The 26,063-nt window shown below is 39.8% G+C and overlaps 1 protein-coding gene across 7 annotated transcripts in view; it reads left to right on the forward strand.

Moving 5' to 3' along the window:
* The window catches only part of ENAH (ENAH actin regulator), a 99,939-nt gene extending 76,709 nt beyond the window's left edge, over window positions 1-23,230 (forward strand). For 2 of the 7 annotated variants that reach the window (XM_075042546.1, XM_075042549.1), the window contains 10 exons: window positions 1,105-1,905; window positions 3,774-4,081; window positions 4,350-4,486; window positions 4,897-4,951; window positions 5,244-5,292; window positions 8,534-8,600; window positions 11,087-11,149; window positions 15,423-15,501; window positions 18,728-18,785; window positions 19,959-23,230. In XM_075042546.1, coding sequence (XP_074898647.1) covers window positions 1,105-1,905; window positions 3,774-4,081; window positions 4,350-4,486; window positions 4,897-4,951; window positions 5,244-5,292; window positions 8,534-8,600; window positions 11,087-11,149; window positions 15,423-15,501; window positions 18,728-18,785; window positions 19,959-19,996 — 1,655 coding nt within the window. In that variant the 3' untranslated portion in view covers window positions 19,997-23,230. The remainder of the gene's footprint in view (window positions 1-1,104; window positions 1,906-3,773; window positions 4,082-4,349; window positions 4,487-4,896; window positions 4,952-5,243; window positions 5,293-8,533; window positions 8,601-11,086; window positions 11,150-15,422; window positions 15,502-18,727; window positions 18,786-19,958) is intronic. The other 5 variants (XM_075042550.1, XM_075042547.1, XM_075042551.1 and 2 more) reach the window with 5 other exon arrangements.
* Window positions 23,231-26,063: the final 2,833 nt, after the last annotated feature.

Genomic DNA, 26,063 nt, shown 5'->3' on the forward strand with positions numbered 1-26,063 from the left:
TTTCAGGCTTCTGTTTGCCGGACTTGCTTCCTTTTTTTTTATGGCAAGAAGTCCCAAGAGCTTTGACTTTCCTGTCATAATTTGCCATTAATGCTAAAATAAATTTTTTTGCACTATTTGCTCACTCCATTGCCATACTCTCTGATTGCTTGGAGAAATCGAATCATATTGGGCACCTCCAACATTGGTTAAAGTATGATGAGTTACAATTCCGTTATCGTTGTTTGCTCTATTCAACAAGATGTATTCTTGTTACATAATTTGGAAAAAAAAAACCAAACCCCAAAACTAAACATATCAGCTTGAGTGTGTTAATGTAGAAGGTGTGTACCTATATAAGGCAAAGTAGTAGTGTGAGAAATGCCTTTCAGTATGAAGTCTTGCTTAATTTATCATTGTAGTAACATTGCAGTGAAATGTATTGTATGTATGTGGAGATAAGATAATGCACTGCCTGCGGAAATGTATCCAGTGATAACTGAAAGCTTTCTCATTTTGGTAATATAATGGAACATTAGTTAAGCGCTTGGTTGTTCTTTAGTAACAAACTCAATTTATGTAAGAAGTCAGCTCATGGTAAAAGTCAAGGAATACTATGTAAGAGCTAGTCATTTTAGAGCAGAGGGTTTTATCGGTAGTTTTATTCCCAGTACTTCCAAGTTTGCGATGGAGCTTTTTCTGGGGAAGAGAAAGATACTTGCTGCCTATGGTATGAGTTTTATTAGTGGAGTTGTAACAAATGTTAAGATCACTACACTTGCTTGCAGTTTGCAACCAAACAAGAAGATAAAAGCTGATGAAAGACTGATTAATCAACCCTATATCTAATCCATCTCACAGATGGGATTTGAGAATACTTACTGTAAAACGTACTTGTAAATTCAAATGTTGGCACAAAAATAGTTGGTAAAATTTAAAAGCAGCTGTGATAATATGTAAAACTTTCCTAACAGTATTTTCACTTGTGCCTAATCCTCTGGTACTAACTGTAGTCTACATTTATACATTTTGTTTGAATGCTGGTTTTGTTGCTTCATTAGCTCCCTTTTTCTCTTTCTCCTTTTTTTATCCTGCCTTTGCTGCTGCTTTCCATCTTCTGTCCAGCTCCATCTTTCGACAACTCCCCGTATAGCACTCCACTTCCTGAATACTCCAGTTGCCAGCCTCCTTCAGCACCTCCTCCATCATATGCAAAAGCAGTCTCAGCACCAATGTCGGAGGCCACACCGGAGTACGCTGTAGTGACTTCTGCACCACCGACTTCCACTCCCCCTACACCGCCTCTAAGGCACTCTGCATCACGTTTTGCTACATCTTTAGGCTCAGCTTTCCACCCCGTTCTCCCCCATTACGCTACGGTTCCTCGTCCGCTGAACAAAAGTTCTCGGCCCCCTTCTCCCGTCAATGCCCCGGCGACTCTGCCTCCAAATACAAAGCCCGTCGCCTGGTCTGCGCCCAGTTTTGCCCCCCTTCCCCCGTCTCCTCCAGTAATGATAAGCAGTCCCCCAGGCAAAGCTACTGGTCCGAGACCCGTCCTCCCAGTGTCGGCTTCTAATCCAGTGACCCAAACGTCTACGTCTCCCACGGCTTCTAACGGGCTTCCTGAAAACCTGGCTTACCCGGTTCCTTCACCTTCTACCTCAGGTCCAACTCCGCCTCCGCCGCCTCCCCCCCCTCCACTGCCTTCCTTTCCGCCTCTATCACTCTCTGGACCTCAAGCTTCTCCTTCTCCCAACTCCCCGAATGCCTCGACTCCCTCATCCAAGCCTAGTGTTCTCCCTTCTCCCTCTGCAGCTACCCCTGCCTCTGTTGAGAACTCTCTAAACTCTGTGCTGGGAGACTCCTCTGCTTCTGAGCCAGTCTTGCAGGCAGCCTCTCAGCCGATTGAACCTACGACCCAGCAGGGTAAGGCTTTCTGTTATTGCTACTAATGCACTAATCAGGAATGCAGTCGAAGCCAATTGGTATCAAAGCCCGTAACTGCCCCAAAGAATTAATACGATGCTTCCGAAGTTGCAGTGATCTTAATACCACAACGAAATACCGTTTGGAAACTGGAGTAAGGGAAACCTTAAAGCTCCGTGGATAAGAGCTGGCATTCTGTGGCCTGTCGTAGGTAAAATTCTGATTTCTTAAGCTCTCACCTGTCGAGGACAGAGCTTGTCGAATACGTGCTTGGTGAATCTAGCACTATTAGTTTATTTGAAATGTGGTGTTAATAGGCAGCATCATTAGTTTCCTAACAGCAGCCAACATGGAAGAATGTATGTGCAGCTTTGGACATGCGAATGACCTTAAGCAAGGAATGATCTGAACTGATACTCTATGTAGTTTCAAATTTAGAAAGTAGTATGTAACACCTACAGCATTTCTTTCTATACAGTGGTCATATTTTGATATCTGGCTGTATGTTCGCATATATATACACACACACACACATACATATATACATACATACACACACAAAAGATGGGTCTTCCAGTGGTATTCTACCAGCATAGATAAAAAGACTTTAGAGAAAAAGTTTGGTTAAGCAGGTGACAGTCTTAATGGACACTGTACCAATATGATAGAAATGTGTTTTACATGGATGTAAATGTCTCTGTTAACCTGAATCCTGCTTTTATATTGATTTAATAGATTTAGGTCTTTGTATGTAAGTCTGCAGTAGCTCAGCTAAAGGTGTGGGAGGAGGGACTCCTGGGGGATGAGCAGGCTGTGGCTTCATCACACACAAGTCATGCAGAGTAGATCCTGCTTATACCCTCTTGTCTGAAATGAAGGTGTGAGCTGCTCTGGGATGGAGTGGAAAATAGGGCGAACGGCCTCACTTGTAGTATGGAATAAAAGTGTGCACTTGGATGGTGAGTGACACCAAGAGAGTTGAAAGGGCTTTTAAATTTATGCAGTGGTTAGCAGAGTAGGAAACCAGGAAGACTTGTGCGTGAAATTCCTGCCTGTAGAGATTGCTTAAGGGAGTTGCTCAGCTTTTTTAGTAGCTTGCAGCAGTTTGGGTGAGGCGGGGAGGATGTGTAGGGCTGTTTTCTTAGTCACAATTTCTTAAACTGTTCCTATAATAATAACACAGTAATCATCAGAATATTCTTTCTTCAAAACACATTTTGTATTGCATGTCAATGTGAATTTAAAGCATTAAAGGAATCATGGATTAAAAAAATAGAAGAGCTTGTTCCCATCAGCTTAAAATACATCAGTCTTCTATCTCACTAATTAGCATTTGTATTAAATTATTAAAGTTGATTCCTGGAATCTTTTTTAGAGGAAAAATTTTTATACAGCTTAGAAATTAGCGTTAGAACTCAAACAGTTCAAGGGTTCAGGTGTTTGGGTGGCATGTTAAATGCTTGTTAGTACAATGAAAAGTCACTCTGTGTTAGCACCATTTGGACAAACAGTATTGTTCCTATGTGGTCTGTTGCTCGTGCCTTACTTGACTCTTTATAAAAGCTTTGTCTGTTCTCCCAGTGTAAGATTCTTCTTGGTTGCAGCACAGAACCTGACTGGAGGGGTTTTGTATGTAAAATCCTCTGAAACTGTCCGATCTCTTATAGCATATTATGTAATATTTTTAGTGCATTTAATAAGAATGCTTCTCTCCTGCTGAAACTTGCAGTGTTTTCTTGCCTATAAAAAGGATCCTTACCAGTATTAATGTGTCATACACTGAGCAAAAGAACCAGTATCTCGGTGGACGCAAGGTCTTTCTTTTCTAAATCCTTAATATAGTCTATTTGTTTTGTCTTTGATACTAGGTGTTGTCCAAGGACCACCTGCACCTCCTCCCCCACCGCCCCTACCCCCTGGCCCAGCTCAGTCCTCAGTAGCAGCCCCACCTCCTCCTGGCCCACCACCACCACCTCCACTTCCACCTTCAGGGCCTCCGCCGCCGCCACCACCACCTCCTCCGCTTCCTAGCCAAGTTCCTCCCGTTCCCCTTCCACCTCCTGCTCCCCCCCTCCCCGCCTCTGGATTTTCAGTGGGATTTGTGTCTGAAGAAAATCGCCCTTTAACTGGACTAGCAGCTGCACTTGCTGGAGCCAAACTTAGGAAAGTCTCGCGGGTAAATGCAACTCTTTTTGTTCCTTTCTCCAATTCCTGTCTCTAAGTCCTGTCTTCCTGAACTGGTTGTAATTTTTGTTTGAGATTAATGGCATATCAAGACTTCTGGGGTGGGCTTAATTCGCTATTCAAAAAGCATTACAGGATGTACTACCAGCCCATCTCATTCTTTATACGTTTGTTTCTTTCTCATATGTGAACTTTGCTTCTTGCATTAAGTCAGCTATAATTTTATGTGCACATCTGCTGTTACTTTGTGTATTATGCAGGGTGAAGACTCCTCCAGTTCGAGTGGAGGAGGAGGAGGCTCTGCTTCATCTAAAACAGAGAGTGGCCGTGGAAATGGTCCGCTTCCCTTGGGAGGCAGTGGGCTGATGGAAGAAATGAGCGCCCTGCTAGCCAGGAGGTAAGGAGCTGTTTTGGCTGTGCTCCAGATGCTTAATCATCGCAGAGGTAGGATTTTGGGTGCCTGTTTGCAGCTGGCTAAGGATCAAATAAACATCAGCTTGCTCATGTGGTTGCTTTGTGAAGTTGATAATGTTTTATGAATAGCATTTTTACTTGAGTGTAATCGAGTACTTCTGTGTAAGTCTTTGTGCAGCAGTAGGGGAGGGGATACAGACTTCAAGGGGAGAAAGAATTGCACAGTTGCTTTGGCAGGAGGGCTTTGTCCTTGAAAGTATTTTGAAAGTACCTTTTTAAACACTAATTGTCAATTATCTAGCCATCAGGCTGTATATGTCTCTAATTACACTAAACAACATTCTTCCATCCTAAAGCCATGATGATCTGGGTAACTTTTGTTACTGCTTGTAGGAGAAGAATTGCTGAAAAGGGATCAACAGAACCAGAGCAGAAAGAAGATAAAACTGTGAGTTGAGAAACTTTATCTATTTCACATTATTCAGTACTATATTATGAGAAAGATTCTAATGGTGTACATGAGAGATTAGTTGTACTTTACCATATATATACACATAACCACTCTTTTGTAAAGTGCATTTTCTACATACAATTGAGCAGAACCATTTAAATGTCTATAAAAAGCGAAATAAATATTTAAACAGTTGAGATTAATCAGTTAGATTCGCAAGAGTCAAAGGTGATTTTTTTTTTCTCTCCTCTTCCCCTCCCTTTCTCCCTCTCTCCTCCCTTTTAATCAGGAAGAATCAGAGTCTTCAACATCTAAAGTTTCTTCAACAAGCACACCTGGTAAGTAGCACAGCTTTGTGAACTCTGTGATTCTATAATGCTAGTGAATGTGCATGAGTTGGGACAGTAGTTTTTTTCCTTCAAGGCAGACATGCAAGACTGTCAGAGTCAGACAAAAACAGTTGCCACTTCCAGGTACCTTAGTAAAGATTCCTTCACATGCAATATAAGTGCATGGAGTAGAAATTCTTTAACCATGATTCCTCTGCTGAGGAATGCTTGTGGCAGAGTTTGGAACCGTGTAGCCAACGATTCTGCTGCAGTCGGTAAGGAAAGCTTACATCTCGCCAATTCTGTAGTTGGCCAAGGTGCATTGTCAGCATACATACGTATTCATACTATAAATGCTTGTGTTACAAGGACTCAAGTGACACTTAAGATTTTCTTCTCCTGTCCTTCATTAGTACCTTCTTGTACTCTTAGCTTCCCTGGCCACCTCCCCCTATGTGCATACAAAAGGGGGAGGATGTGCCATGTAACTTGCAGTTTGTCATCCCAGAAGATACTGGAAGCAGAAGGAAAATGACTGGGTAATGAATATACCAGTTTTCAGTATATTCCAGCTTTCTCTGTTGATTGCTTGTCCATGTGTATACTTCTTCACTAGATGATTCAGCCACTTGATGGTGTGTAGGCCTTAATATGGAAAACTACTGCTGTAGGGTGAACAAAACCCAGGTGGCTATTGGCTGTAGTATAAAAAGGAGAGCTAGGAGCCAAGTGTGTCTGGATGGAAATAACTGGAAACCTGTTAGTATTGAGATACAGTGGTCTAAAGAAATTAGACTGCAAGGCAATAAATGACTTAATACAAATCAAGTTTTTCTTCACACACACACACCCCGCCCCCCCCCCCAGCTTAGGAGTTTGCTTCATTCTGTTAAACACAGGGATGATCTTAGCCTTGGGGAAATTACTGCTTTTGGAACACTTCTAATAATAATATAGGCCCAAAAGAGGGAAATAAAAAACAGTGGAAGTGGAGTGGTTCCTTTAATTGGTTGTCATAATAAGAAGCCTCATCAAACTTCTTTAAAATGTCAAATGCATCCAAAGGTTTGACTGTTTCCTTCCAATGGAGAGATTTCACTTTGTTTCTTGATGATGTACAATGCTCTAGTAATGCTATGCCTCATCATTGGAACATGTCTTCAAAATATTTAAGAGGACTGCTTGGCATACTGAGCAGAGGCCAGGTCAAAAATTTGTGTAATTATGTCTAATTACCATTAATAATATAACTGAAATTGTTATACACAGGCTTGCTAGGATTTACTTCTTTGGCGTTGCGCTTACCCTTCCTATGTGCTGTTGTGGTGAACTATCAGAGTTCCACATTCTTTGTCAGGAGGGGTATGATGAAAGGGGAGACATTTCTTCTGTCCTGTGCTTGGGTCTCCTTGCATTTATTTTGACACATTTCAACTCTGTTAAGGGGCTGTACTCTCTCTCCCCCTGTTGCTTACAGGGAGAGTTACAGCATGATTACTTACACATACTAGTCCTTTCCTGTATATGGTATATTCTTTCTAGGGGAAGAAACAGTCACATAAAGCTAAGTAAAACCTAAGTTACAGCATGTTAGGTAATAATATAAACAAACAAGCTCAAAACCATGGGTTAGGCAACAGATGTATGACCCTTGGATAATGTCGCTGTTTCAGCTAGGTAAGGATAATCATGGGGTCCTTCAGCAAGCTGTAGCCATAGCAAAGGTTTCTCAGTTTTGCAGATACAGCTAAAATAACTCCTTGGCAGGACAAGTCCTGAAGCCTGGTATATCAAATTAAGCTTAAGACTTACTACTAGCACTGGCAACCTGTAGTAGGCTGGGTCACAGGCTATGCTAGCAGACATCTGCAATTCAGATACTCTTCTCAGGATCTAGCTGCATCCCAGAGAACTGCCTGGTCAATATGAGACTCTGAAAGGGCATTTCTGCCTGTTAGCTTGCCCAGCTTAGCAGAGCTGAGCAGTACAAGAGAAAAGGAACAAAACAAACCCAGATCTGAAATAAAGACTAAGATCAGTCCTGAGTAAGTAATGACAGCAAGTAAGTAATAACAATTCACACTACAGAAGGACTGTTTTAATTTGTGCAGATTGTAAGGAATGAAAACCTGATCCATAAGGAATGAAGCATTTGTGGTGATAGGTATGTCCTGAGGAAGGGCTTAGGTGAGACCACTAAAGGAAAAAAAATCAATCTCATTCACCATGTGAGGACACAAAATAAACAGTCCTTAACTGAACTGTTTGCCTTGTTTTGGCTGTGATTTCTGTCTGTCTGCTGTTGACAAACCAACCTGCACAATAAAGCTGGCTTTCATATGTGACTTTAGATCACTGTAATAAACTCAGGATAGCAAGTCAAAGTTTATTTGAGAGCATTCTAAGCAGAACTGAAAGCAGGCTCCATAATGGAAAGTGAAGCATAAGCACATATAAAGATAGGTTGGGCTTTTTAAACTTGACTACAAATTAGACTTATGCCTATAGACTAGGCCCAAAAGTCCTCTTCTATGGTGTGTAATAGACTGCTTGCCCATAGAGTATAAGCTACCCAGATGGGAGAAGAGATGCACAGTAAAACTTTGTCTGGTATCATGGGTGGTGAGTAAACTATGATCTCTTCTGGATCCTAGGGCAACAGTACCTTTATTTTTGAGTCTGTATTATTTTGAAAGGGGGAAATTACATATTGCAACTTTTGAAGTATCTTTTTGGGGACAAGACTTTGGAAAATAAATACCTTGTTGCTGAAAGGTATTCTAGCTGTGTGAGGTTGTATCATCCCTGCTGTCGCTTTGTTGAAATTGACACTGAATTAATCTTCTATAATTCATTAACAGATCAGGAAAACTCCTTTAGCTTAAAAACATCTTCCTCTAGTATTTTAAGCTATTTGGTTATAGTTCCAGAATTCCGTGTTTCACAACTGAAGCAATCAGATACTTAAAGTATAGGCAGACTTTCTCCCAGTTGGATTAAGAATCAAATGGCATTTACAATGTCTAGAACAAAAGTGAGACTTTAAGATGCTATCGCAACATAAATGGTAGTATGACTAAAAATAAGATGAATACAACAGGAGGTAGCTTAATATGAAAGACCTAATGCAATGTAGTAACACAAAAACCCAACAGCAGCCAACTTAAGTTGCCAGGAACTTGAAGTTTCCTCATATGAATTACACAACGAATAGAAAAAGAGTTTTTAATCTTCTCACTATGTTTTCCAGAACTAACAAGAAAGCCTTGGGAAAGAACAAATACAGTGAATGGAAGCAAGTCACCTGTTATCTCCAGGTACTCCCTTTTGTACCAGCTATCTTTTCCTTATGTATGCTGTTGTTGCTCATGCTGCTAAAGATACTGGGCAAAAATCACCTTAATATAGTAGTAAAAGCAAAACGTATGGGTTTAAAATGACTGGTGTGAAACTGCTTTTGGCAGTTTTAATTAGGAATGAAGAGTTGCTTTTGGAGAACGCTAGTAAATGAAACTTTTGACAGTAAAATCAAAAGTAAAACCCCAAAAGATTACTTAACAATTGCTGGTGTATAACTTCAATTATTAAGGTGTATGTTTGCCTGCAGCAATGTTTAATTCTTCTATTTCTTTAAATTTTTAAGTCTGAAATTTCTTGCAAGGGAAAACCAAATTCAGTGCTGTGATTCATATATTCATTAGTAAATTTAGTGAATAGGTTTTCTCCTTTCTTTTTCTGTGCTAGTCATAGAATGGTTATCTAGATGTATAAGCCATCTGGGTAAATTTGATTCTGTGACAGTTCTCAGTAGCTGTCTCATGCCAATCCAAGGAAGTCTATCCTAAAGAACTGTAGAAATATATCCTACATCCTTCAGTGCATTAACCAGTCTTTGGTAACTTGTCAGGTGGAACTTTGGTAGGCAGTAGGCATTTCAGTATGCAAAAGAGCGAAATGGCTGCTTTAGCATTTTTATTTTTTGAGGTATATTTAATTGCCATTTATGTTAAGCAGAAAGCTTGTGGTTCATTTTAGAATTCCTGTATAGTCTGCAGACAGAGGTTAAAGGATTCTGACCTGTGATAATCTGACAGCGTTACCTGAATTTCTTGAGAGAAAGCAAAAGTACATGTTAAATTAGAGAATGCTGTGTTTGAAATGACTTGAATTCTCCTTAAAATTCTGGCCTGTTGGAAACAGCTACGCAAGATTTGGTGATTAGAGAAGAAGAACCAATTATTCTCTAAGTGGCGTTACTTGTGGTCAAGATTGCCATCGAAGTCTTCAGTTCTAAAACTGCAGCACTAAACACTCAGCCTGTATCAGTATTCTTGTCTGTCTTTCAGAAATAACTAAGTCCAGGAGCCTAAAATGTCTGCAGCCTTGATTCTGGTTGCTTGCTTTGTTTTTTTTATCAAAAAGCAGGTGACATTGGTGGTGATGTCCTCTCTACTATACTGTCAGTGTAGCAAAATACTGCTTTAACTTTAGCCTTGACTTCCCACTACCTTCTTCCCCCTCACCCCCTGGTAGGTCTTGCCTGCTTTAACCAAGGTCTCTTGTTTTCAAGCAGATCGAGGTGTCAATACATGGCATTGAGGGGGAACTTGTCACAGAAGTAATTTGTGTAAGGAATCCTAAAGAGCATTTTAGATTTCATATTGTTTAAGATAGCTGCTGACCTGGCCCTTTTGCTATAGATACCCTATGGATAAGCAACTGAAGAAAGAAAAGTGAAGGGATTAGTAAATAGAGCAATTCTCCATAACAGACTCCTTTGGGGAGTCTGGGATGTCCTTAAGTCTTTATTCTACCTGTCCCTACAGACATAGCTTCTTGTAAACTCTTTTATGCATCCTATTTCATTGATCTTGTTTCAACTGGTGAAATTCAGAGGTTACTGAGGTCTGTTTAAAAATGTTTTCTGACCTAGAGGAGTACAGAGGAGTCTTGAGACTTCTCTTGAGATGTATTGAGAAAATCTCTCCATCAAGCTTTTGTCTTCAGTCATCCAGTGGAAAATGTTGATAGAATTCAGCTTGATGAGAGCCTCACTAGGTGTACACTCTAAAAGTACTTCCAAAATAAGAATTCCATGTTTGTTAAATGTCAGTATTATTTTCCAGTGCTTTCATAACCTGCTGGAAGGTGCAGTAGCATGTATTTTAAGACTGCTTGTACAGTTTTCTAGTCAATGTTGTTTGCCCTGCCAGGATGAGGAATGTTTCATGGACTGAGAAAGAAAAGGTATTAGTAGAAGTCTCTCTTGAATATCTTTGCATTTTTCTTGATTCTCTACAGTTGCCAAGCCTATCTCAGCAAGCAGCTTGTTAAAGTAACTTTCTTTGAGTAAGTTAGTCAAAGGGTGCTGCTATTTGAAACACTAATACTGTGTTTGCCAAAAGGGGATATCTTTCACCTGGTAAGGCTCAAGAACCTGCTTCTGGCCTCTACAGAGAGGATATGAGTCATTTACGGGGATAAAATAAAGCATACCTAAGAAACTGGCAAGTAAGCAAAATTTTTTCTTCAGAGCTTCCAAACAGGTAGACAATGAAGGAGTTGTTGTTCAGAATGAATGTTTTAAGTATTTTAAAATAACTAGTGTCCTGTTTAAATTCAGGCCTTTTTTTGGTAGCAGACTTTGAAAAGATTTAAGCTATGTGTTTTTAATATTTCCTTAAACATTCAAATAGAACTCTTGGGACACAACTAGTGAAACTCCATGGTATTTAAGGTGCTAAAACTGAACAAAATTAAGACCTATTATAGCTTGTTAAGGTAGTGTTTCTCCCCTTCATAGACGGGAATCTCCATGGAAAAATCTGCTTGCTTCTGAAAACAGGTTCTATGATTCATTAAACAGGTATCATCCTGTTGGGGTTTGAGACTTTGTAATAACCATTTTGACCAGTTCAGGGCTGGACTTTTTCTACATGGATTGGTAATCACCACACGCACCACCAGGTTCCTCTTTACATTTTGTCCTGTCGAGCCCATTTTTGGACTGCTTAAAAGCAGATGGTGTCAAAGGCAAATTGAGATGGTTTAAGAACCAGCTATGAATTCATGTTAAATACTGGTTTTCTGGCAGTCGCCACTTGCAAAGGTACAAATTCCTGTTGGATATGCCAGGATTTAGTGAACCATTTGCAGTGTTTTGAGAAGCAGGTTTTTAAAAATGTAAGTTTAGATACACAGGAATAGCAATTAATTTTCCAGGTGAGTTTTCACATGTGCTTTCCACAATTTAAGTAAAGATAACAAATAGATTTTGCCTGACAAACATCGGAAAGGAATAAAAAAAATTTTTTTTAAAAAAAAGGAGGACTTGTTAGACATAAGTGAATGTTTCTGTTGGGAACATTCACAAGTTAGAATTAACATAATGTGTATTTTAAGCTGTAGATCTCAGTTTCACTCTCTGTAGTGGTAGTCATAAAATACTGACATTGAAAGCCTTCAGGTTTTAAGAGCTTTCGATAGGTAAAACATGTTAACAAAGCCCCTCAGAAGTACTAAGTCAAATTCCAGCTTTGTTTTTCATGAAGGCAGTCATCGTGGTGACTACTTAATCTTTTGTATGAAAAGTTCCCCTTTTAGCTACTTATCTTGGGTGGTGTTTTCTGCATGTTGGCATGAAAAAAATCTTTATCTTGCATGCTTGATTTAAGGTGTTTTAGGGACTACTGAGGTTGCCTCACTGTCCTGTTAGGCAATGCTATGAAAAACCACACGGGAGAGCTCTTTAGCCATTTTAGGATTGAATGATTGGGATGTTTTATTCACTAAATTTCAATAGCTAATGTTTTTCTTAATAGCAACTGCATTCACCATTAATCTTTCTTCTGAGCAAGTTGAAGAAGGAAAAATAGGATAATTTTGCAGGGAAGACGGCTAGATTTGCCTGAGATTAGAAATTATCTAGTTTACAAATTACAGGCTTTCATATTTGAATGAAGAATGTCTTGCATTTCAGAAAGCAAAAATGGAATACATTCTTAAGACTGAGTGGTAGAGTTTATAAAGAGGCTTTCCTATTGAGATTTTTGACAGATAGGAGTATATAGTGTATGATTGGTAGAGCTATCTTTTCTAAGAATTCTAAAGATCTGAAGCAAAAGAAACATGAAGCAGTCTGTCTGTGGAGAGCTCTTCTTTAAAGTAATCTCATTAAAATATTAGTCGTCAGTCATTTTATTAAAATATTAAAGTATATTCTTGTTTGGGTTCTTCTATTAAGGCAGGTAATAGGTGCCTGTTACCCATTGCTAGGAATCGCATCTGATTCTTTTTTCAGTCATGTTGGGTAAATGCTGTAATGCCATGGTGTATGGGGACAAAGCAATAGTCAATGGAAATAATCAGAAACTATATATGGAGAATCTGAAAAACTCATGCTATTCTGCGTGGAGTAAGTCAGTGTTCACAGTTTGAGGTCTAAACTGCAAGTAACACTTCAAATTCCAGATATGTGATGAAGCAGCAATTGCCAAAGATCTCATCTTGAATGTTTTTGAGCTTGGAATTTTTTCCTAACTAAGCACAGTTGATATCTAAGGAGTTTTGTAAAAGATCCTAAGCTGTGGTTTGTCTTCATAGCATTAGCGCACACTGTAGATTTTCTGGTGGTTGCAAGGTGAATTCTATTTTCCAGCTTCTTCCACTACCAAATTATTGAGTATTTTGTCTTCTGTCTTACTTGGTAGATCATGTTTTCATTTCGGTGTGTTTCAAGCAACAATAATGTTGGCAATTTCTCTATTTGAACTTATGCTTAAACAGCTGTAGACTTACATCTAAACAGCTGTAGCAATTGAGTATTGTGATCCCAAATGAAGAACCGAGCTGGTATAACAACACAGGGTGTTCCTGCCCCTCTCTGCGTTGATGCAAAGTCCAGCAACAAAGGGACAGTTAATACAATCCCTTCTGCTGACTCTCTTTTGTGTGGTTAACTACTGGCAGTTTTTTCCTAAATGGGTGCCACTAGGCTTGACATAACTAACTTGTCAGTGCACAGAAGTAATCGTGAAGCATTAAAATAAATTGTCGAGAGGTTTCTACCACCTACACTGGAATTAGTGCCTTTTGAAAAGATGAATGGACTCAGGTGTACCAATTTAAAATGTCCTGTCACCATAATTACTTGGTAGCTATGAATGAGTATGAAGGTTTTAATTAATTTTTTGAATGTGCCAGGCTCTTCAATGACACAGGCACACCCTACTGCAGGTTAGGGGGAGGAAAGATAGGCAACTCTTGTGTCCCATGTTGTTTCTTAACATTTTTCACACTGGGAACCTACAAGAGGTAAAAGTATCTGCTGGAGAGCACAAACCTGAGAAAGTTTCTGTAGTACCAAAATGAAATTTTGGTGCATGTGCCCTTTTCTGTTGGGAGTCACTTTTTAAGCATTTTGCTTCTGTTGGCAAATAAGAAAATAGTCCTGTCAGGTTATTAAAGTCATCAAGGCAAGCCAGTATGAGGCTCATTCAGCTCGTACTGAACAAAGACAGTGTATTCAGACAGTTTCTTCATGGATGAACTGCTGTCTTGTAAGGGAAGAAGCATGAAAACTGAAGGTAGTGATTTTGTAAAAACAAACAAATAAATATATATATAGGTTCACTATTCTTTTTCTTCTGAGAACAGTTTTTTTGTTAGCTAAATAAAAGTACATAAATAAATGGAAAAACTAAAGCAATGGATATACTGCTTGTGCCCCTCACACCTGCTTTGTTCTGAAAAAAGATAGTTTTATACTGTTTATTTGAGAGAAGGTAGAGTGTACAACTGTGTCTTTCCTGCTGGTTTGTCTTTTTTTGTTCCTGGCCACCTTCCATCATAATAAATAAGACTGCACGTTCAGGTAACAAATCCAGAAAAATGCAGTGTTTAATGAATTCCTTCTATTTGAGAATTTTGAAGTGAGTTGAGGCCAGGCTTTTTTGTTCAGTGAGGCCACATACAAGGATGATGAAATAGGACCCAATTTAGTCTACTAATACCCTGCCCTTCCTTAACGTTAGCATACTGTGATAATTCTAAACATTGGGGAAACCTCTTGACGTGAACTGTCAGCAATTTTATCAACAGCTTATTTTTGGCTTAACTTTTTATAGAGCAATGGAGAGAGAACGTTAGCCAAGATGTAAAAAGTAATTAAGAACAGCAGAACATTCCTCCCTCTTTGTCCCACACCACCCACCCATCCATCCCTGCATTGGAGAACCATTTCTGTATTCCTGCTGTTAGGATCTAGGTTCTGTCTCTGCTCGTAGCTGTAGGTATGCAAAGCCCTGTGGAAGTGTAGTAAGTATATGAGTCCGAGTTACGCCTTGTATAAACAGAGGGGATCAGAAAAGAGAAGTGAGAAGGTAGAAAACCAGCTGCTTCTGGAATGCGTGTTAAAAATGCAAGATGATCTTGGTAAGCAAATTTTTGATGTCTTAAGAGAGTATTATGTAAGCAAACATTGAACATAACATAGTCCAAAAACACTAGAGCTTCCTCTCAAGTATTATCTTATAAATCTTGCTCCTGTTACTGTATTTGCTTTCAGTAGCTTTAGAAAGCAATTGATGGAATAATTTAGGTTGGAGGGGAGTTAGATAAGGTTGCTCAGCCATGTCCTGTTAAATGTTGAAAATCTGCCAGGATGATTCCACAGCATTCATACAGTTACAGCATCAACATGTAGTCATTAGTTAGTGGGAGTGTTTCTTTCAGAGGGCCTCTTTTAAAATGAGTAAGCAATTGAAAAGGGAGAAGGGAAAGTATTTGACATTTGAAGGCATTGAGCTTTTCATGCCCATTATGAAAAAATCAGAAACCACTGACAGTGAAATCTGTCTGCTACTTGAAAAGTTCTTGTTTTGAACTAATAACTCTTATTCTTATGGTAATTAATATTTCCAATGTGTGGAAAATGTTCTTGGTTGTTGCTTTCTATTCTGTGTGGTATTTTGGGTCTGCCTGATTTTTTTTTTCCCCACCCTCTCACTCCCAACATTTTTTTCATTCTGATTCTTTACTATGTTTTCGATAGATGAATGTTAGCAAGTTTGACAGCAAAGTCCTATGTGTCCTGTAATAATAAGTGACTAGTAATTCATGGATGTCTCTTTGTACTGCAGACCAAAATCTACACCAACGGGGCAACCCAGTGCCAATGGAGTACAGTCAGAAGGTCTAGATTATGACAGATTGAAGCAGGTATGTATGTAATGCTTTGAATAGAAAACTTGCGTATAAGGGCTTGTAGATGTGCAATACCAGTTTTTAACTGTTTTGTTAACTAGTTCCAAACTTAAATAATGATTTAGTAATTATTAGTTATTACTTTTCCCCAGACATGTCTCAGTATTCTTAGGAGCTGTAACTGTAGGATGGCAGCTTACACAGCCCCATAACTTTCTCACAGATGCTTGTTCTTGCTTTTGCATTAGACAGCACACACAAGGAGGTGTTGATACTATGAATGGAACTGGGAAACCGGTTTGCCTGGAAAACCTTTCCTTCTCTTCTCTATGCAAACAAACAGCAAGCCCTCCGAGCAGTTCTAGCAGAACAAGTATTACTATGTTTTAATATCAGATATGAGCACCCATGGTCATGAGTGTGGTGGTGAAAGAGTATCCAGTGATACACCTTTTTGTGTAGCTATCCTGGCGAAGAGCAGAGGATAGTCTTATGGGAAGAAGGCGGTAGTCGCCTGCTGTCAGATGAGGAAAAGATGTTGTGGGATGCTTTGTAAGTTACCTGTAAGTGACAGGCCTTTGTCAAGTACAGTTGCTAAACAGACAAACCTGTGCAACCAGAGGCTCAGCAAGGGATCTCTTGTGACTTGTATGAAGACAGGAGCTATCAGTTAAGAGCATTAGTGATCTGTAGACTGAGCAGACAGTCCACATTCCTAAGAACAGGAGCACTGAGAGGGGCAAGTGAGTGTAAGGTATTTGTGTTCCTCTGACTACTGAGAAGTCCCCTGTTGCTGAGGAGGCCCTAAGATGATCATCTTTGCTGCTGCTGGTAGGTGCCTTCAGTGCAGATGTCCTTTTGAGAGCAGTTGTTGCCTGAGGCATTGGGCTGATGCTGACCTGAGTAGACTTGTGTAAAGCGTTTGGAGTTGTCCATGTGCGAGAATGCTACTGTGTATTTTTGCCCTGTTGTGCTTCGTGGTGCACCTAGTAATCTTTGGGCTCTTTGGGAACTGTGAGGCCAACGTGCAGCAGGGAAACTTGATTCCTGTGGGTGAGCAGCATTTCAGCATGGTGTCCCTGGTGTAGGTGGCAGTCTTGAAGAGGGATGGTATGATGGGGGTGGCTGGCTTGCTGAGCGATGCTTGGGGAGAAGCAGTACTGCACTTTCTCAGTGCCAGCCTGAGTTGTGTGGTATGGGGAGTCATGTTTGAGGTCTTGCCAGTGCTTTTTCACCACATTTGTCCATGCTGAGCTGGTGGAAGCTCTTCTTCTTGGGGAGCATGTTGAGATGGTGCTAGTTAACTTTACTGGCAGAGACTATGAGCACGCAGCGTATTGTGGGTGTGATCTGCCTCTTTTCCAGGCAAGGCTCTGCTGAAGTTGGATCCCTGCCCTTGAAAAGGGGAGCAATGTGCTTGCTCTTGCCGGGGGGCTCTACATTCAGGAGTCTGTAGAGCAGTGGTTGGTTGTACAGTGGGTGGGTTCCAGACTTGGCGGGTTTGGGAGGTGGTTGGTTGTAGGGGTGTGGTGGTGGTGGCAGCAGTGGTTTTTTAGAGGGGTGTGAATTGTGGAGTTGGAGGTGAAGGATCTTCCTGAAGTGGCGTTTGGATCAACTGGCTGGTCCCCGAGTAGGGAGGGATGTTCTGGAGCAGGTTCTACCTTGTTGGTTGGTTCTAGAGCGGGGGGGGGGGGTCCGGCTCAGCGGTCTGTTCCAGAGTGAGTTCCCGGTTGGTGATTGGTTCTAGAGCATCGGCTCTGGCTCAAAGGGTGGTTCTAGAGCAGGTTCTGGTGTTGCGGCTGATTCTAGATCATGGTCTGGCTCTGGATGGTTCTAGAGCATGTTCTGGCCCAGTGGGTGGTTCTGGAGTGTGTGTGGGATTGTTCTAGAATCCAGTTGAAGGGGTACTCCTGTCATCTCAAAAGGATTTGTGGTACTCTTGCTACAGCTTCCATGAAATGCTGCTGCTGATAGCAGTCTGGCTGCCTTTATTTAAATTCTGGGGTTTTTTTCTGAGGTGCTTTTTTTTTCTTCTCTGTGGATCTTTTGAGTTGAAGGCACAGAGGATGGAGATCCTATCAGCCCATAAAGCACAGCTCTCCTAAGTTTCCAGCATGCTGACTCTCGCTGCCTCTGTTAAGATTCTTTTCTCTGGAGGCAAAATTGTCTCTCACTGTTTCTACTGGACACATGGCAAGCTCTTACTTGCCACTGCTTTTCCCAGTAACTGCTAGCCATGCTGCTGCTCCAAGGCTTCTTCCTGTTTGTCCAAGAGTCTTGCCTAAGACTTGGCGAATTGGGAGACCTGCCTGTGCAGCTTTGGTACGTGCTTTTATGCCAGGAAAGGCTTCAGGCAGGGAAGGTGTGTCCACGCGTGTGTCTTCCACTGACAGCTTGTAAAGGACTCGAGTCTAGAGTACACTAGAGTAATTGCACGCTCCATTGCAAACAGCATGCTAACCCCAAAGCTGAAAAAGAAACAGCTGAAATCTTCTGGATGAGTTTCCTGCTGACTACAGAGTTGGCCAGGAGGTGACAGTCTCCTCTGCAGAAACAGACACTACCCCCCACTCTGCTTGCAAAAACATTGTCACCAAATTATCAGTTAACATCACTTAGACGAAAGGATGGAGAAAACAGCAAGCAGGGGATGGTACTTCACTCTGTCACCTTCATTCCTTCACATTCCAGTTGGTGACTGGGAATACCTTGATAACTTGATCTCCCTTTTTTTTCTTTTCTCTTTGAATATTTCCTTGGCTTGCAGTTTTTAGTTAGCTACTTTTTTGCATTCCGCATCACATTTTGTCTGTAGCAAAGCTTTCTTAAAGGGATGTGCCAAGTTTTTTAGTTCTGGGCTGGGGATTTTCTTGGTTTTTTGGGGTTGTTTGGTTTTTTTTTTCCGGGGCAGGGGTGATGTTGGTTTTACTCTTTTTTATTTAGCAATTACATTAGTGCAATATTCTAACTTCAGTATGTCCCTTCTCCTCTCATAAGTTCTACAGGAATCAATTTGTAGAACTTCTACAGAAGGTTTTCTCTTTGTTGTGCCTGCAGTAAGAATGTTTTAGGGATGCTTTAGATTGTGGGGATTAACTTGGAAGCTAAAGTGTGGGTTATGCATTTCAGAAGGGTTAAAGGTTGGAAGAATTTTGGATTTCTCTCTGCAGAAAATTACAGGTGGGAAACTAATCTGTTCACGTTGCAAAACTAATTTATTATTTATGCTCTGACACCATAGGACATTTTAGATGAAATGAGGAAGGAGTTAACGAAATTAAAGGAAGAACTCATTGATGGTAGGTATCAATCTGCTGCTGCTGTTCAGTCTTCGAGTAAGTAGCTACAGGTGCACAACAATATAAATATAATGTGTTTCTAGCCCAAGAATGATATATTGGTAAAAGTAGCTTTGTTCTTAGTCTGGTGGCATACTTTCATTTGTGACAGACCTGTTCTGATTGATGTGCTTCAGTGTTTTCTTTCCTGTGTGTTTTGTTTTGATAGAACATTGACACCAAGTAGCATCTCTTAAATGTGGTTGGAGGGATGCTGTATATGGGTGATTTGCAGTTATCCTTAGTATCATGTGGTGGTAGGTGGGTTATTTTTAAATAATCCAGAACTGCTGAGGTGCATATTTCAAAACTGGTAATACTCAGACTAGGATTGTGCTTCCAGCTTTCAGTCTTCTCTCTGGTCTGTAACATAAGAGTCTGTAATAAAGAAAAGAATTCTTAGGATTTTCATTTTTATTTTAACAGAAGTTATTTTCCTAAGTAGTCTTTTGTAGTTAAGGGAAATCATTGAGAAAGCATAATCTTAAAGGTCCACCAGTCAAGAAGTAAATAAAACTCTGTGTGTGATTTACTACCTTGGTGTGCTTTTTTTTTTTTTTTTTCCCCTTTGTGGAAAGTATCAAAATAAAGTGGGGGGGGGGAGAGAAGTCATATTAAACTGATACCACTGCTGGTAAAATATCAGATGTCATCAACTGATGTTGTAGGAGGAGCTGGCTGGTTTTGTGCTACAGAGAATGCAATGCTTTTCCCTCTATTTTGACTGTGCTGTATAACACAGCCTTTTAGAACAGTAAGATGCAAACAAGGGAGGGCCCTGAGGCTGCTCTTAAAACAAATAAACAAATTAAAATAAATGAGCCCACACATATGCTGTGTGATAATCCCAGTAGTAGTGACTGTCATCAGGTAAGGTCATAGACTTGCTGGAGATGCAGAACTGAAAAATAAAATGTTAACAAAAATTTTACAGGAGGAAAAAGGGTACTGCCTGGTTAAGAATGACACTTGTCTGAAGCCACGTGAAGCTATCTTATATATAGGTTATTCATGTTATAAGACTATTGGAGCAGGGTGAGCCTTCTTTAAGTGGTTAGTTGTGTATTCTGGCTTTCTGCCTTGACTGATGATTTGTTAACTTTTCTCTCTCTCCCTCTCTCTCTTTCTCTCTAGCTATCAGACAGGAACTCAGCAAGTCGAATACTGCATAGAAAGACTAGTACTAAGCCGATGTGACTCTTTAACTTGGTATAAAACTGACTACGTTTTGTGAGCTGTTAGAAGAAAACGGAGACAGACAAACACTCGGAAGGAGGGAGAAACAACCTATTCTGAAAAGCTTCAGACACATCACTCTGGTGATATGCTATTCCCCTCCTAGTTTGCAGCTTTTTTCTGACCTTTACAGCAGGGTGGAAAAGACTCTTAAAGTTACTGTAATGATTATGCAGAAATTCCTATACCTATCAGACAAGATCACAGTGCTTTGAAGTATACTCATGTCAAGATAAAATTGCACATGTTTCAGAATTTGTTGTTAAGACAAAAAACAGGGAAAAGCTTGGGAAGGCTTTTCAGAGAGGTTTTCTTTATTAATGAAGGAGTTAGCAAGTTATACTGTTGTACTTCAAATGTATCTCAGGTTTGTCTTCCTATCATATCTGATATTTCCATGAATAATTTAAAAGATCAGATGTGTAGAAGTTCAGTTCACAAAACATGGAATAATTAGAAACGCGTGCTTTTAAAGGGCAATATTTGTAAGTGAATGACCTAGACAGTGATGACATATCAAGGTTTTGGAATTTTATGATAGGAAGCCTCTCTAGTTAGCCTTCATGCAATTTTATAGGAAAATAAAAAAAGCAAATACAGTCCAGAGTTTAAAGATGTAGATGCCTTCCTACATTGTTACAATGCTTTACCAAATCCAAGACTTCTACATAATGCGAATCAGCAGTCAAATGTAAATCATTAGTATGTTGTAGGTTTACAGTAGATTTTGGGGCTTTTTTTAGATTTATGCATGTGGACATTTTTGTAATGTAACACAACACAGCCAGCTTTTTAATTAAAAGAAAAATTGCATGTCACAGAGTAGCCTTTTCATTTGTAAGGCTTAATTTATGCCCAGAAAGATGCGGGATGAGGGAGGGGGAAGGTGACACATTTTTATTACTTTCTACACTTTTTCTTCATCTTACATGCATGTGTAATAATGAGGAAAACGTGACTTTTATCAGTAACCATGTTAATGGAACCAGGTACTTAATCCTTTTGTATCTTTTTTCAGTTTTCTATTTGAAATTCAGTAATACTTCCATAATGGTTCTGAAACTCCCATGTGAACCTAACTCATTTCTCAGTGAGAGAACAAACATGTAGGCATCTGAATTACTGAGGATGCCCCTGTGTAAGTGCGTTATCCTTTACCTTTTTACCATGACCCTCTGCTTCACTCTTTTCTGAGACTCCTTTTTTGATTGTTTAATGAAACAGGACAGCAGTTAGTTACCTTAGAACGACGGAGCATCAGGTCACAGTAAATGCCCCCTTCTCCTGATTTATCTGCCACCCTCCTTCCAAAAAACTCAAAACCAACAAAAAACTCTACAGCTCCACACAACCCAAACACTGAAAAACAGCAACGGTATGCCATTGGTTTCAGTCAACAATTTGAGAATCATTTTTAGGGGAGATGATACCTTTCTGTTTCCTGGGGTTTTCAGATTTTATGCTTGTAAATTTTATTTTATTTTTTTAATTTTTTTTAATGTGGTACAGTTCAGTGGAATAGAAATTCTGTGAATTGGATCTGTAGTGCTTTGGACAAAGAATGTGGATCAAAATCTTCCCTTTTCCTTTGCACTGTCAATTTTTCTGAGCCGTAACAGTGCCATGTTTGCTTTGGGATCTGCGCTGATCCAAAAGAAAAGTTTACTTACAACTTTTGGAGAGATTAATGTTTCAGCTTAAAATATATGCAGCTCCATTCATAGGACAAATGCTTTCAATAACATACTGTCTTAAGTGCTGAACACCAAAGCAAAACAGCACTTACAGCTTTGGAAAGGCTTCAATGGGAAATTTTTCTCCAATTCAAACATTTCCTGTTTCTATAGGTTCAAATTCTAAGAGAAGACTACAGTGGAAATATTGCCTAACTCCATTTATTAATAATTTTTTAAAAAGAAAAAAGAAAAACAAAAACATTTTTCTGCATGCGTTTATTGAAGGCATTAAAAAAAATCCGTAGTAAGCTTGTCAAGTACTGTTTTTCTCAAAACAAGAGGAGGCATTTTCATCTTTGTTGATGTAACTTTTTGTTTTACACGGACTTTTTGAGCATCAAGGACGTTTACCTTTGTCAGAAATCATGTTTGATTTGTTTCTAGGAGAGTTCAGGAGTAGCATAGTGGAATAGCATGAATGGGTATAAGTGGTCCAAATTAAAGGCTGAACTACTAGATTGTGCAAGGAACTGGCTTATGCACTAAACGTTTTGTGCCTTGGTCTACAATTAACATGATTTCTGTTTAAAAGAAAAAGGAACAGATGTCGTCTTTTGTGCTGCTTCTACATACATACTTTCTGTAATCCCAAACTGCCGAATTGGTTCTTTCCAGAAAATTGGATTGAATTAAAGATTACTGTAGACATTTCCTGTCTTACTGACAGTTGCACCGTTTCCAGAGATTTCAGTATTGAAAATGAACTGCAGAAGCTAAGATTATTTTGCATACTGGTAACTTAAGTTCTTTAAAAACCATATTGTGGTGGTTCTGTGCTTTTGTACAATGGATGTCTTAAGCTGAGGGCAGTTTAGGGGATCCTTTCTAATGCCAGGAAGGCGTTGCTTTCCTCAACACTGTGATCTGACCCGTGATAAACCTGCACTATAGACAAGTGGCTACCAAGTCAACTGCAAACCAACTGAATGTAAAAATCTTAGTGCTGGTGCTGAAATCTCTTCAGATAGTCATAATGATTTCCAGTTCATTGTTTTAAAAAGTTAGCGAGCATCAAGTGTCAATCAAAGACTGAAGATGATCACTAATGAATGTTGACTTTTCATGCATTTAGGTTTACCTTCTTTTTAGTTTCTCAGTTCATTCTCTGCTATTTTTATCATATTGTGTCATTTTAAATTTCTTACATGCTAACGTTTTGTTTGAGCGAATGAAATAAAATTGCAATATATACACGTTGCCACCATTTATTTCTGGAACTTTGTAGAAGACTCTCTGAGGTTTACTACTCAAATTCCCCAAATTTTTAATGACCGATTCCTTACTCGTTGATTCCACCCCTCCTTTCTGTTTCTCCATCAGAAGATTCAGTAGAGAAAAGTAAAGACTTGCCTTACTAAGAATGTAATTGCAGGGACTGTGTAACATTTGTGAACGGTAACTGCTGTACATAAATTAAAATCCATTTTAAATGTATGATTTGATTTACATTCTCTCACGGCATACACTTCGGTCTCTGTATCCATGGAGAACTTGGAAGGGAGGGAGGGGGAAAGACTAGGTGAAAAATAATTGCAGTTAGTCCGACTTTTTCTCTTGCTCCTTTTATGTTCTTGACTTATTTTCAATACTGGTAATAAAGACAACCTACCATGAAAGATTAATATAGCTTTCTGTACACTAAGGACAGTTTTGCTCAATTTGTCTTACAGCAGAATATTGAGAGTAGCTGTTTAAATGTCCTTGACTTAGTATCCCGAGAGCTGTACTTCTCTGCTGTTTGTTGGTTTTTGTTCAGAGAGGTAATGCAATAATCCTGCTTTGGCAAACCACTGCACCCAGTGCCAATTTTGACACGAACCTTAATGAGTTATAAAGGCTTTTTTTTTAAAATAAAATTATCACTAGATTCTAAAATGGTCTGCTATTGTTGGAGTAGTGTTCAGGCATAAGTATAAACATTTCTGATTTAAATTTCTGAAGTGTTACACAATCTTATCTGTCAAGTGTCTAGAGATGTATGGTATCTACTTTTTAAAGTTGTGTATTACAAAAGTAGGAATGTGGTCTGCGGTTGATCAAATTAGTGATTATCAGCACTTTACACAGGCTCTTCTGAAAACATTTAATTGGGCTCAGTTCCAGCCCTAAATATTTCTTGCCAGTGCATCTTTTACAATTAATCATACAAAGCTTGCAAAATCAAGAGAAGATGCCCTCCATTTTCGGTAGGTGAACAAGACTGGCCTGATGGGGAGCAAGGAAAAAGTTTCCCAAACTGGCTTTTTGCCCAAGACTAACAATTCTTTGGGGGTCTGTAAATTTTCCTGACTGTGTAGGCAATCGCTGCGGGAGGTTTGATAGAGAGCGGGTGAAAAGGGAAGGAGTTGGTGATTTCAGTGGAACTGGGGCCAGTGCAAAGTACTTGAAGAACAGGCTAAAGTTCACTTAAATCGTTTGTCTTGGGTGGTGATTTTGGGGTATGAAAGCACTGAGGATTATTTAATGCTGTTACATGTTATCTAGGAGAGTCTTAATGGAGAAAGAATTAGTAAGTCTTGTTAAATCAACTGTCACAATATATATTTACACATTCAAAAGAGTGTATCTTTAAGTCAGACCATAGAAAGGTCTGACAGGAGTTGAATATTTTAATTCCTTGGAGATGGTCACCTAAGACTGAAACTGATATGTCATGACAGGAAATATATTCACGTTGATTTAGGTTTATAATCTTAATAAAAAAATGTGTAATAGAACTTGGCGTAATTGTCCAAGCTGCAGAAGAGGAGCTGTAGTTCTAGATGTTGGGAAAGCTCAGCAAAACCTTAAAGTCACAGCACTAGTGTCTGCATGTTACCTGGTAATCGGCACCTTTATTCATTGCACAGGGGGTTCTTCAGGTAGTTGGTCATCACAGTGATGCTGAAAGTCAGGGAGCTGTGTAAAATTACCTCCATTTTAGAAATAGATCCCAGCTGAACTTTCAGTCATTATATAAATATGTTTTCTAATGTTTATTTTATAGAGCTTGGTGTCCTGTAGAGCTTGCTGTCCTGAATCTTATTCAATGAGTATTCTTTATCCGGTGTCCTACCTTGATAAACTGTTAAATGGCAAAGATGTGGAGCAACTACTGCAGATGAACTGTATTGCTGCTCTGGCTGTTGCAGCTGTCAGCTGCAAACTGACAGTTTTCTCTGTTGTGGTGCTTAATTTTGGCATCATTGTTGTTCAGTTATTTGGACCACCTTCTCCTCCCTTCCCAACCTGTTCTAGAGCTGTTGCTGTTGTGACATTTTCACTTCTTGCAACTGCAGGTCTCTTCTGCAACTGTTCAAGCACAGTAGAGTTGGAAGTGATCTCCCATCATTATTCTGTGTTTACCATCTTAAATCTTAAGTGTAATTTTTTTATCACCAGCCAGCTGGAGCCACTTAAGTCCCTACTGAATCTCTGAACAACTTTCAACTCAGCAATAAAGTTAACTATGCTAACTGTGCTCGAAGTGCGCTGAACTATATCCTGGTTTTCTTTACAGAGCCTCTAGGAGTTGGTCCGCGAGCTGTTGTTGCAGACAGAGAAAAAAAACAGTAGCGAGGAAGTGGGTGTAAGAAGAGAAAGTGTAAGGGAGTTCTGGAATTGTTCAGCGTAGGCTGATACCTGCAGGGAAGGAAGCAGCTAGAAATCAGCAGGGCTGCGAGAGGCCTGAAAACTCACCAACAGGTTTCAAACCCAGTCTGGATGCTGCTGGAATCTGCAAATTGAGATAGTCAGCAGAGGTGGCTTTCTGGGCAGTCTTAAGGCTGCTTGCCCATTGTTGTAGGCCTAGTACGTTTAAAAAAAAAAAAGAGTACCTCTCTGTTGAAGGTAAATTATCTGCTGCTTGACATTTTTTTCCCCCCAGTAGTGTATTGTGAAACCAGTTTGACCCTACGTAGCTCGGTAAGTCCTGTGATGCTGCAGAACCAGCCCCAGCTTATGCTGAGACCTTTATCTCTGCTAGTGAATGATGCTCACATTTGAGACAAAATTGGCCAAAAATGTGCCTTACCATCTCTGCCCAGTAATCTTTGCTCCGCTAATGAGAAAAGCTCTCCACAGCTCTCGGTCCCACAGGTTGATGACACACTACAGTGTAAGAAGTGGAGAGGGACCTGAGAGGAGTCCAGTCAGTCCACGGAGTTGGTCCATCAAGGGACTTCACAGGGTAAGTGAAAAATCCTTTCCTTGTTCAGAGTGAGCAATTACAGAAATGCAGTCCTGAGGAGTGCTGGCTGGTACCGCTGGGTGCCCATGATGCTGGGAA

This window comes from Buteo buteo, chromosome 12, assembly GCF_964188355.1.
Source record: "Buteo buteo chromosome 12, bButBut1.hap1.1, whole genome shotgun sequence".
In the NCBI taxonomy this organism is placed as follows: domain Eukaryota; kingdom Metazoa; phylum Chordata; class Aves; order Accipitriformes; family Accipitridae; genus Buteo; species Buteo buteo.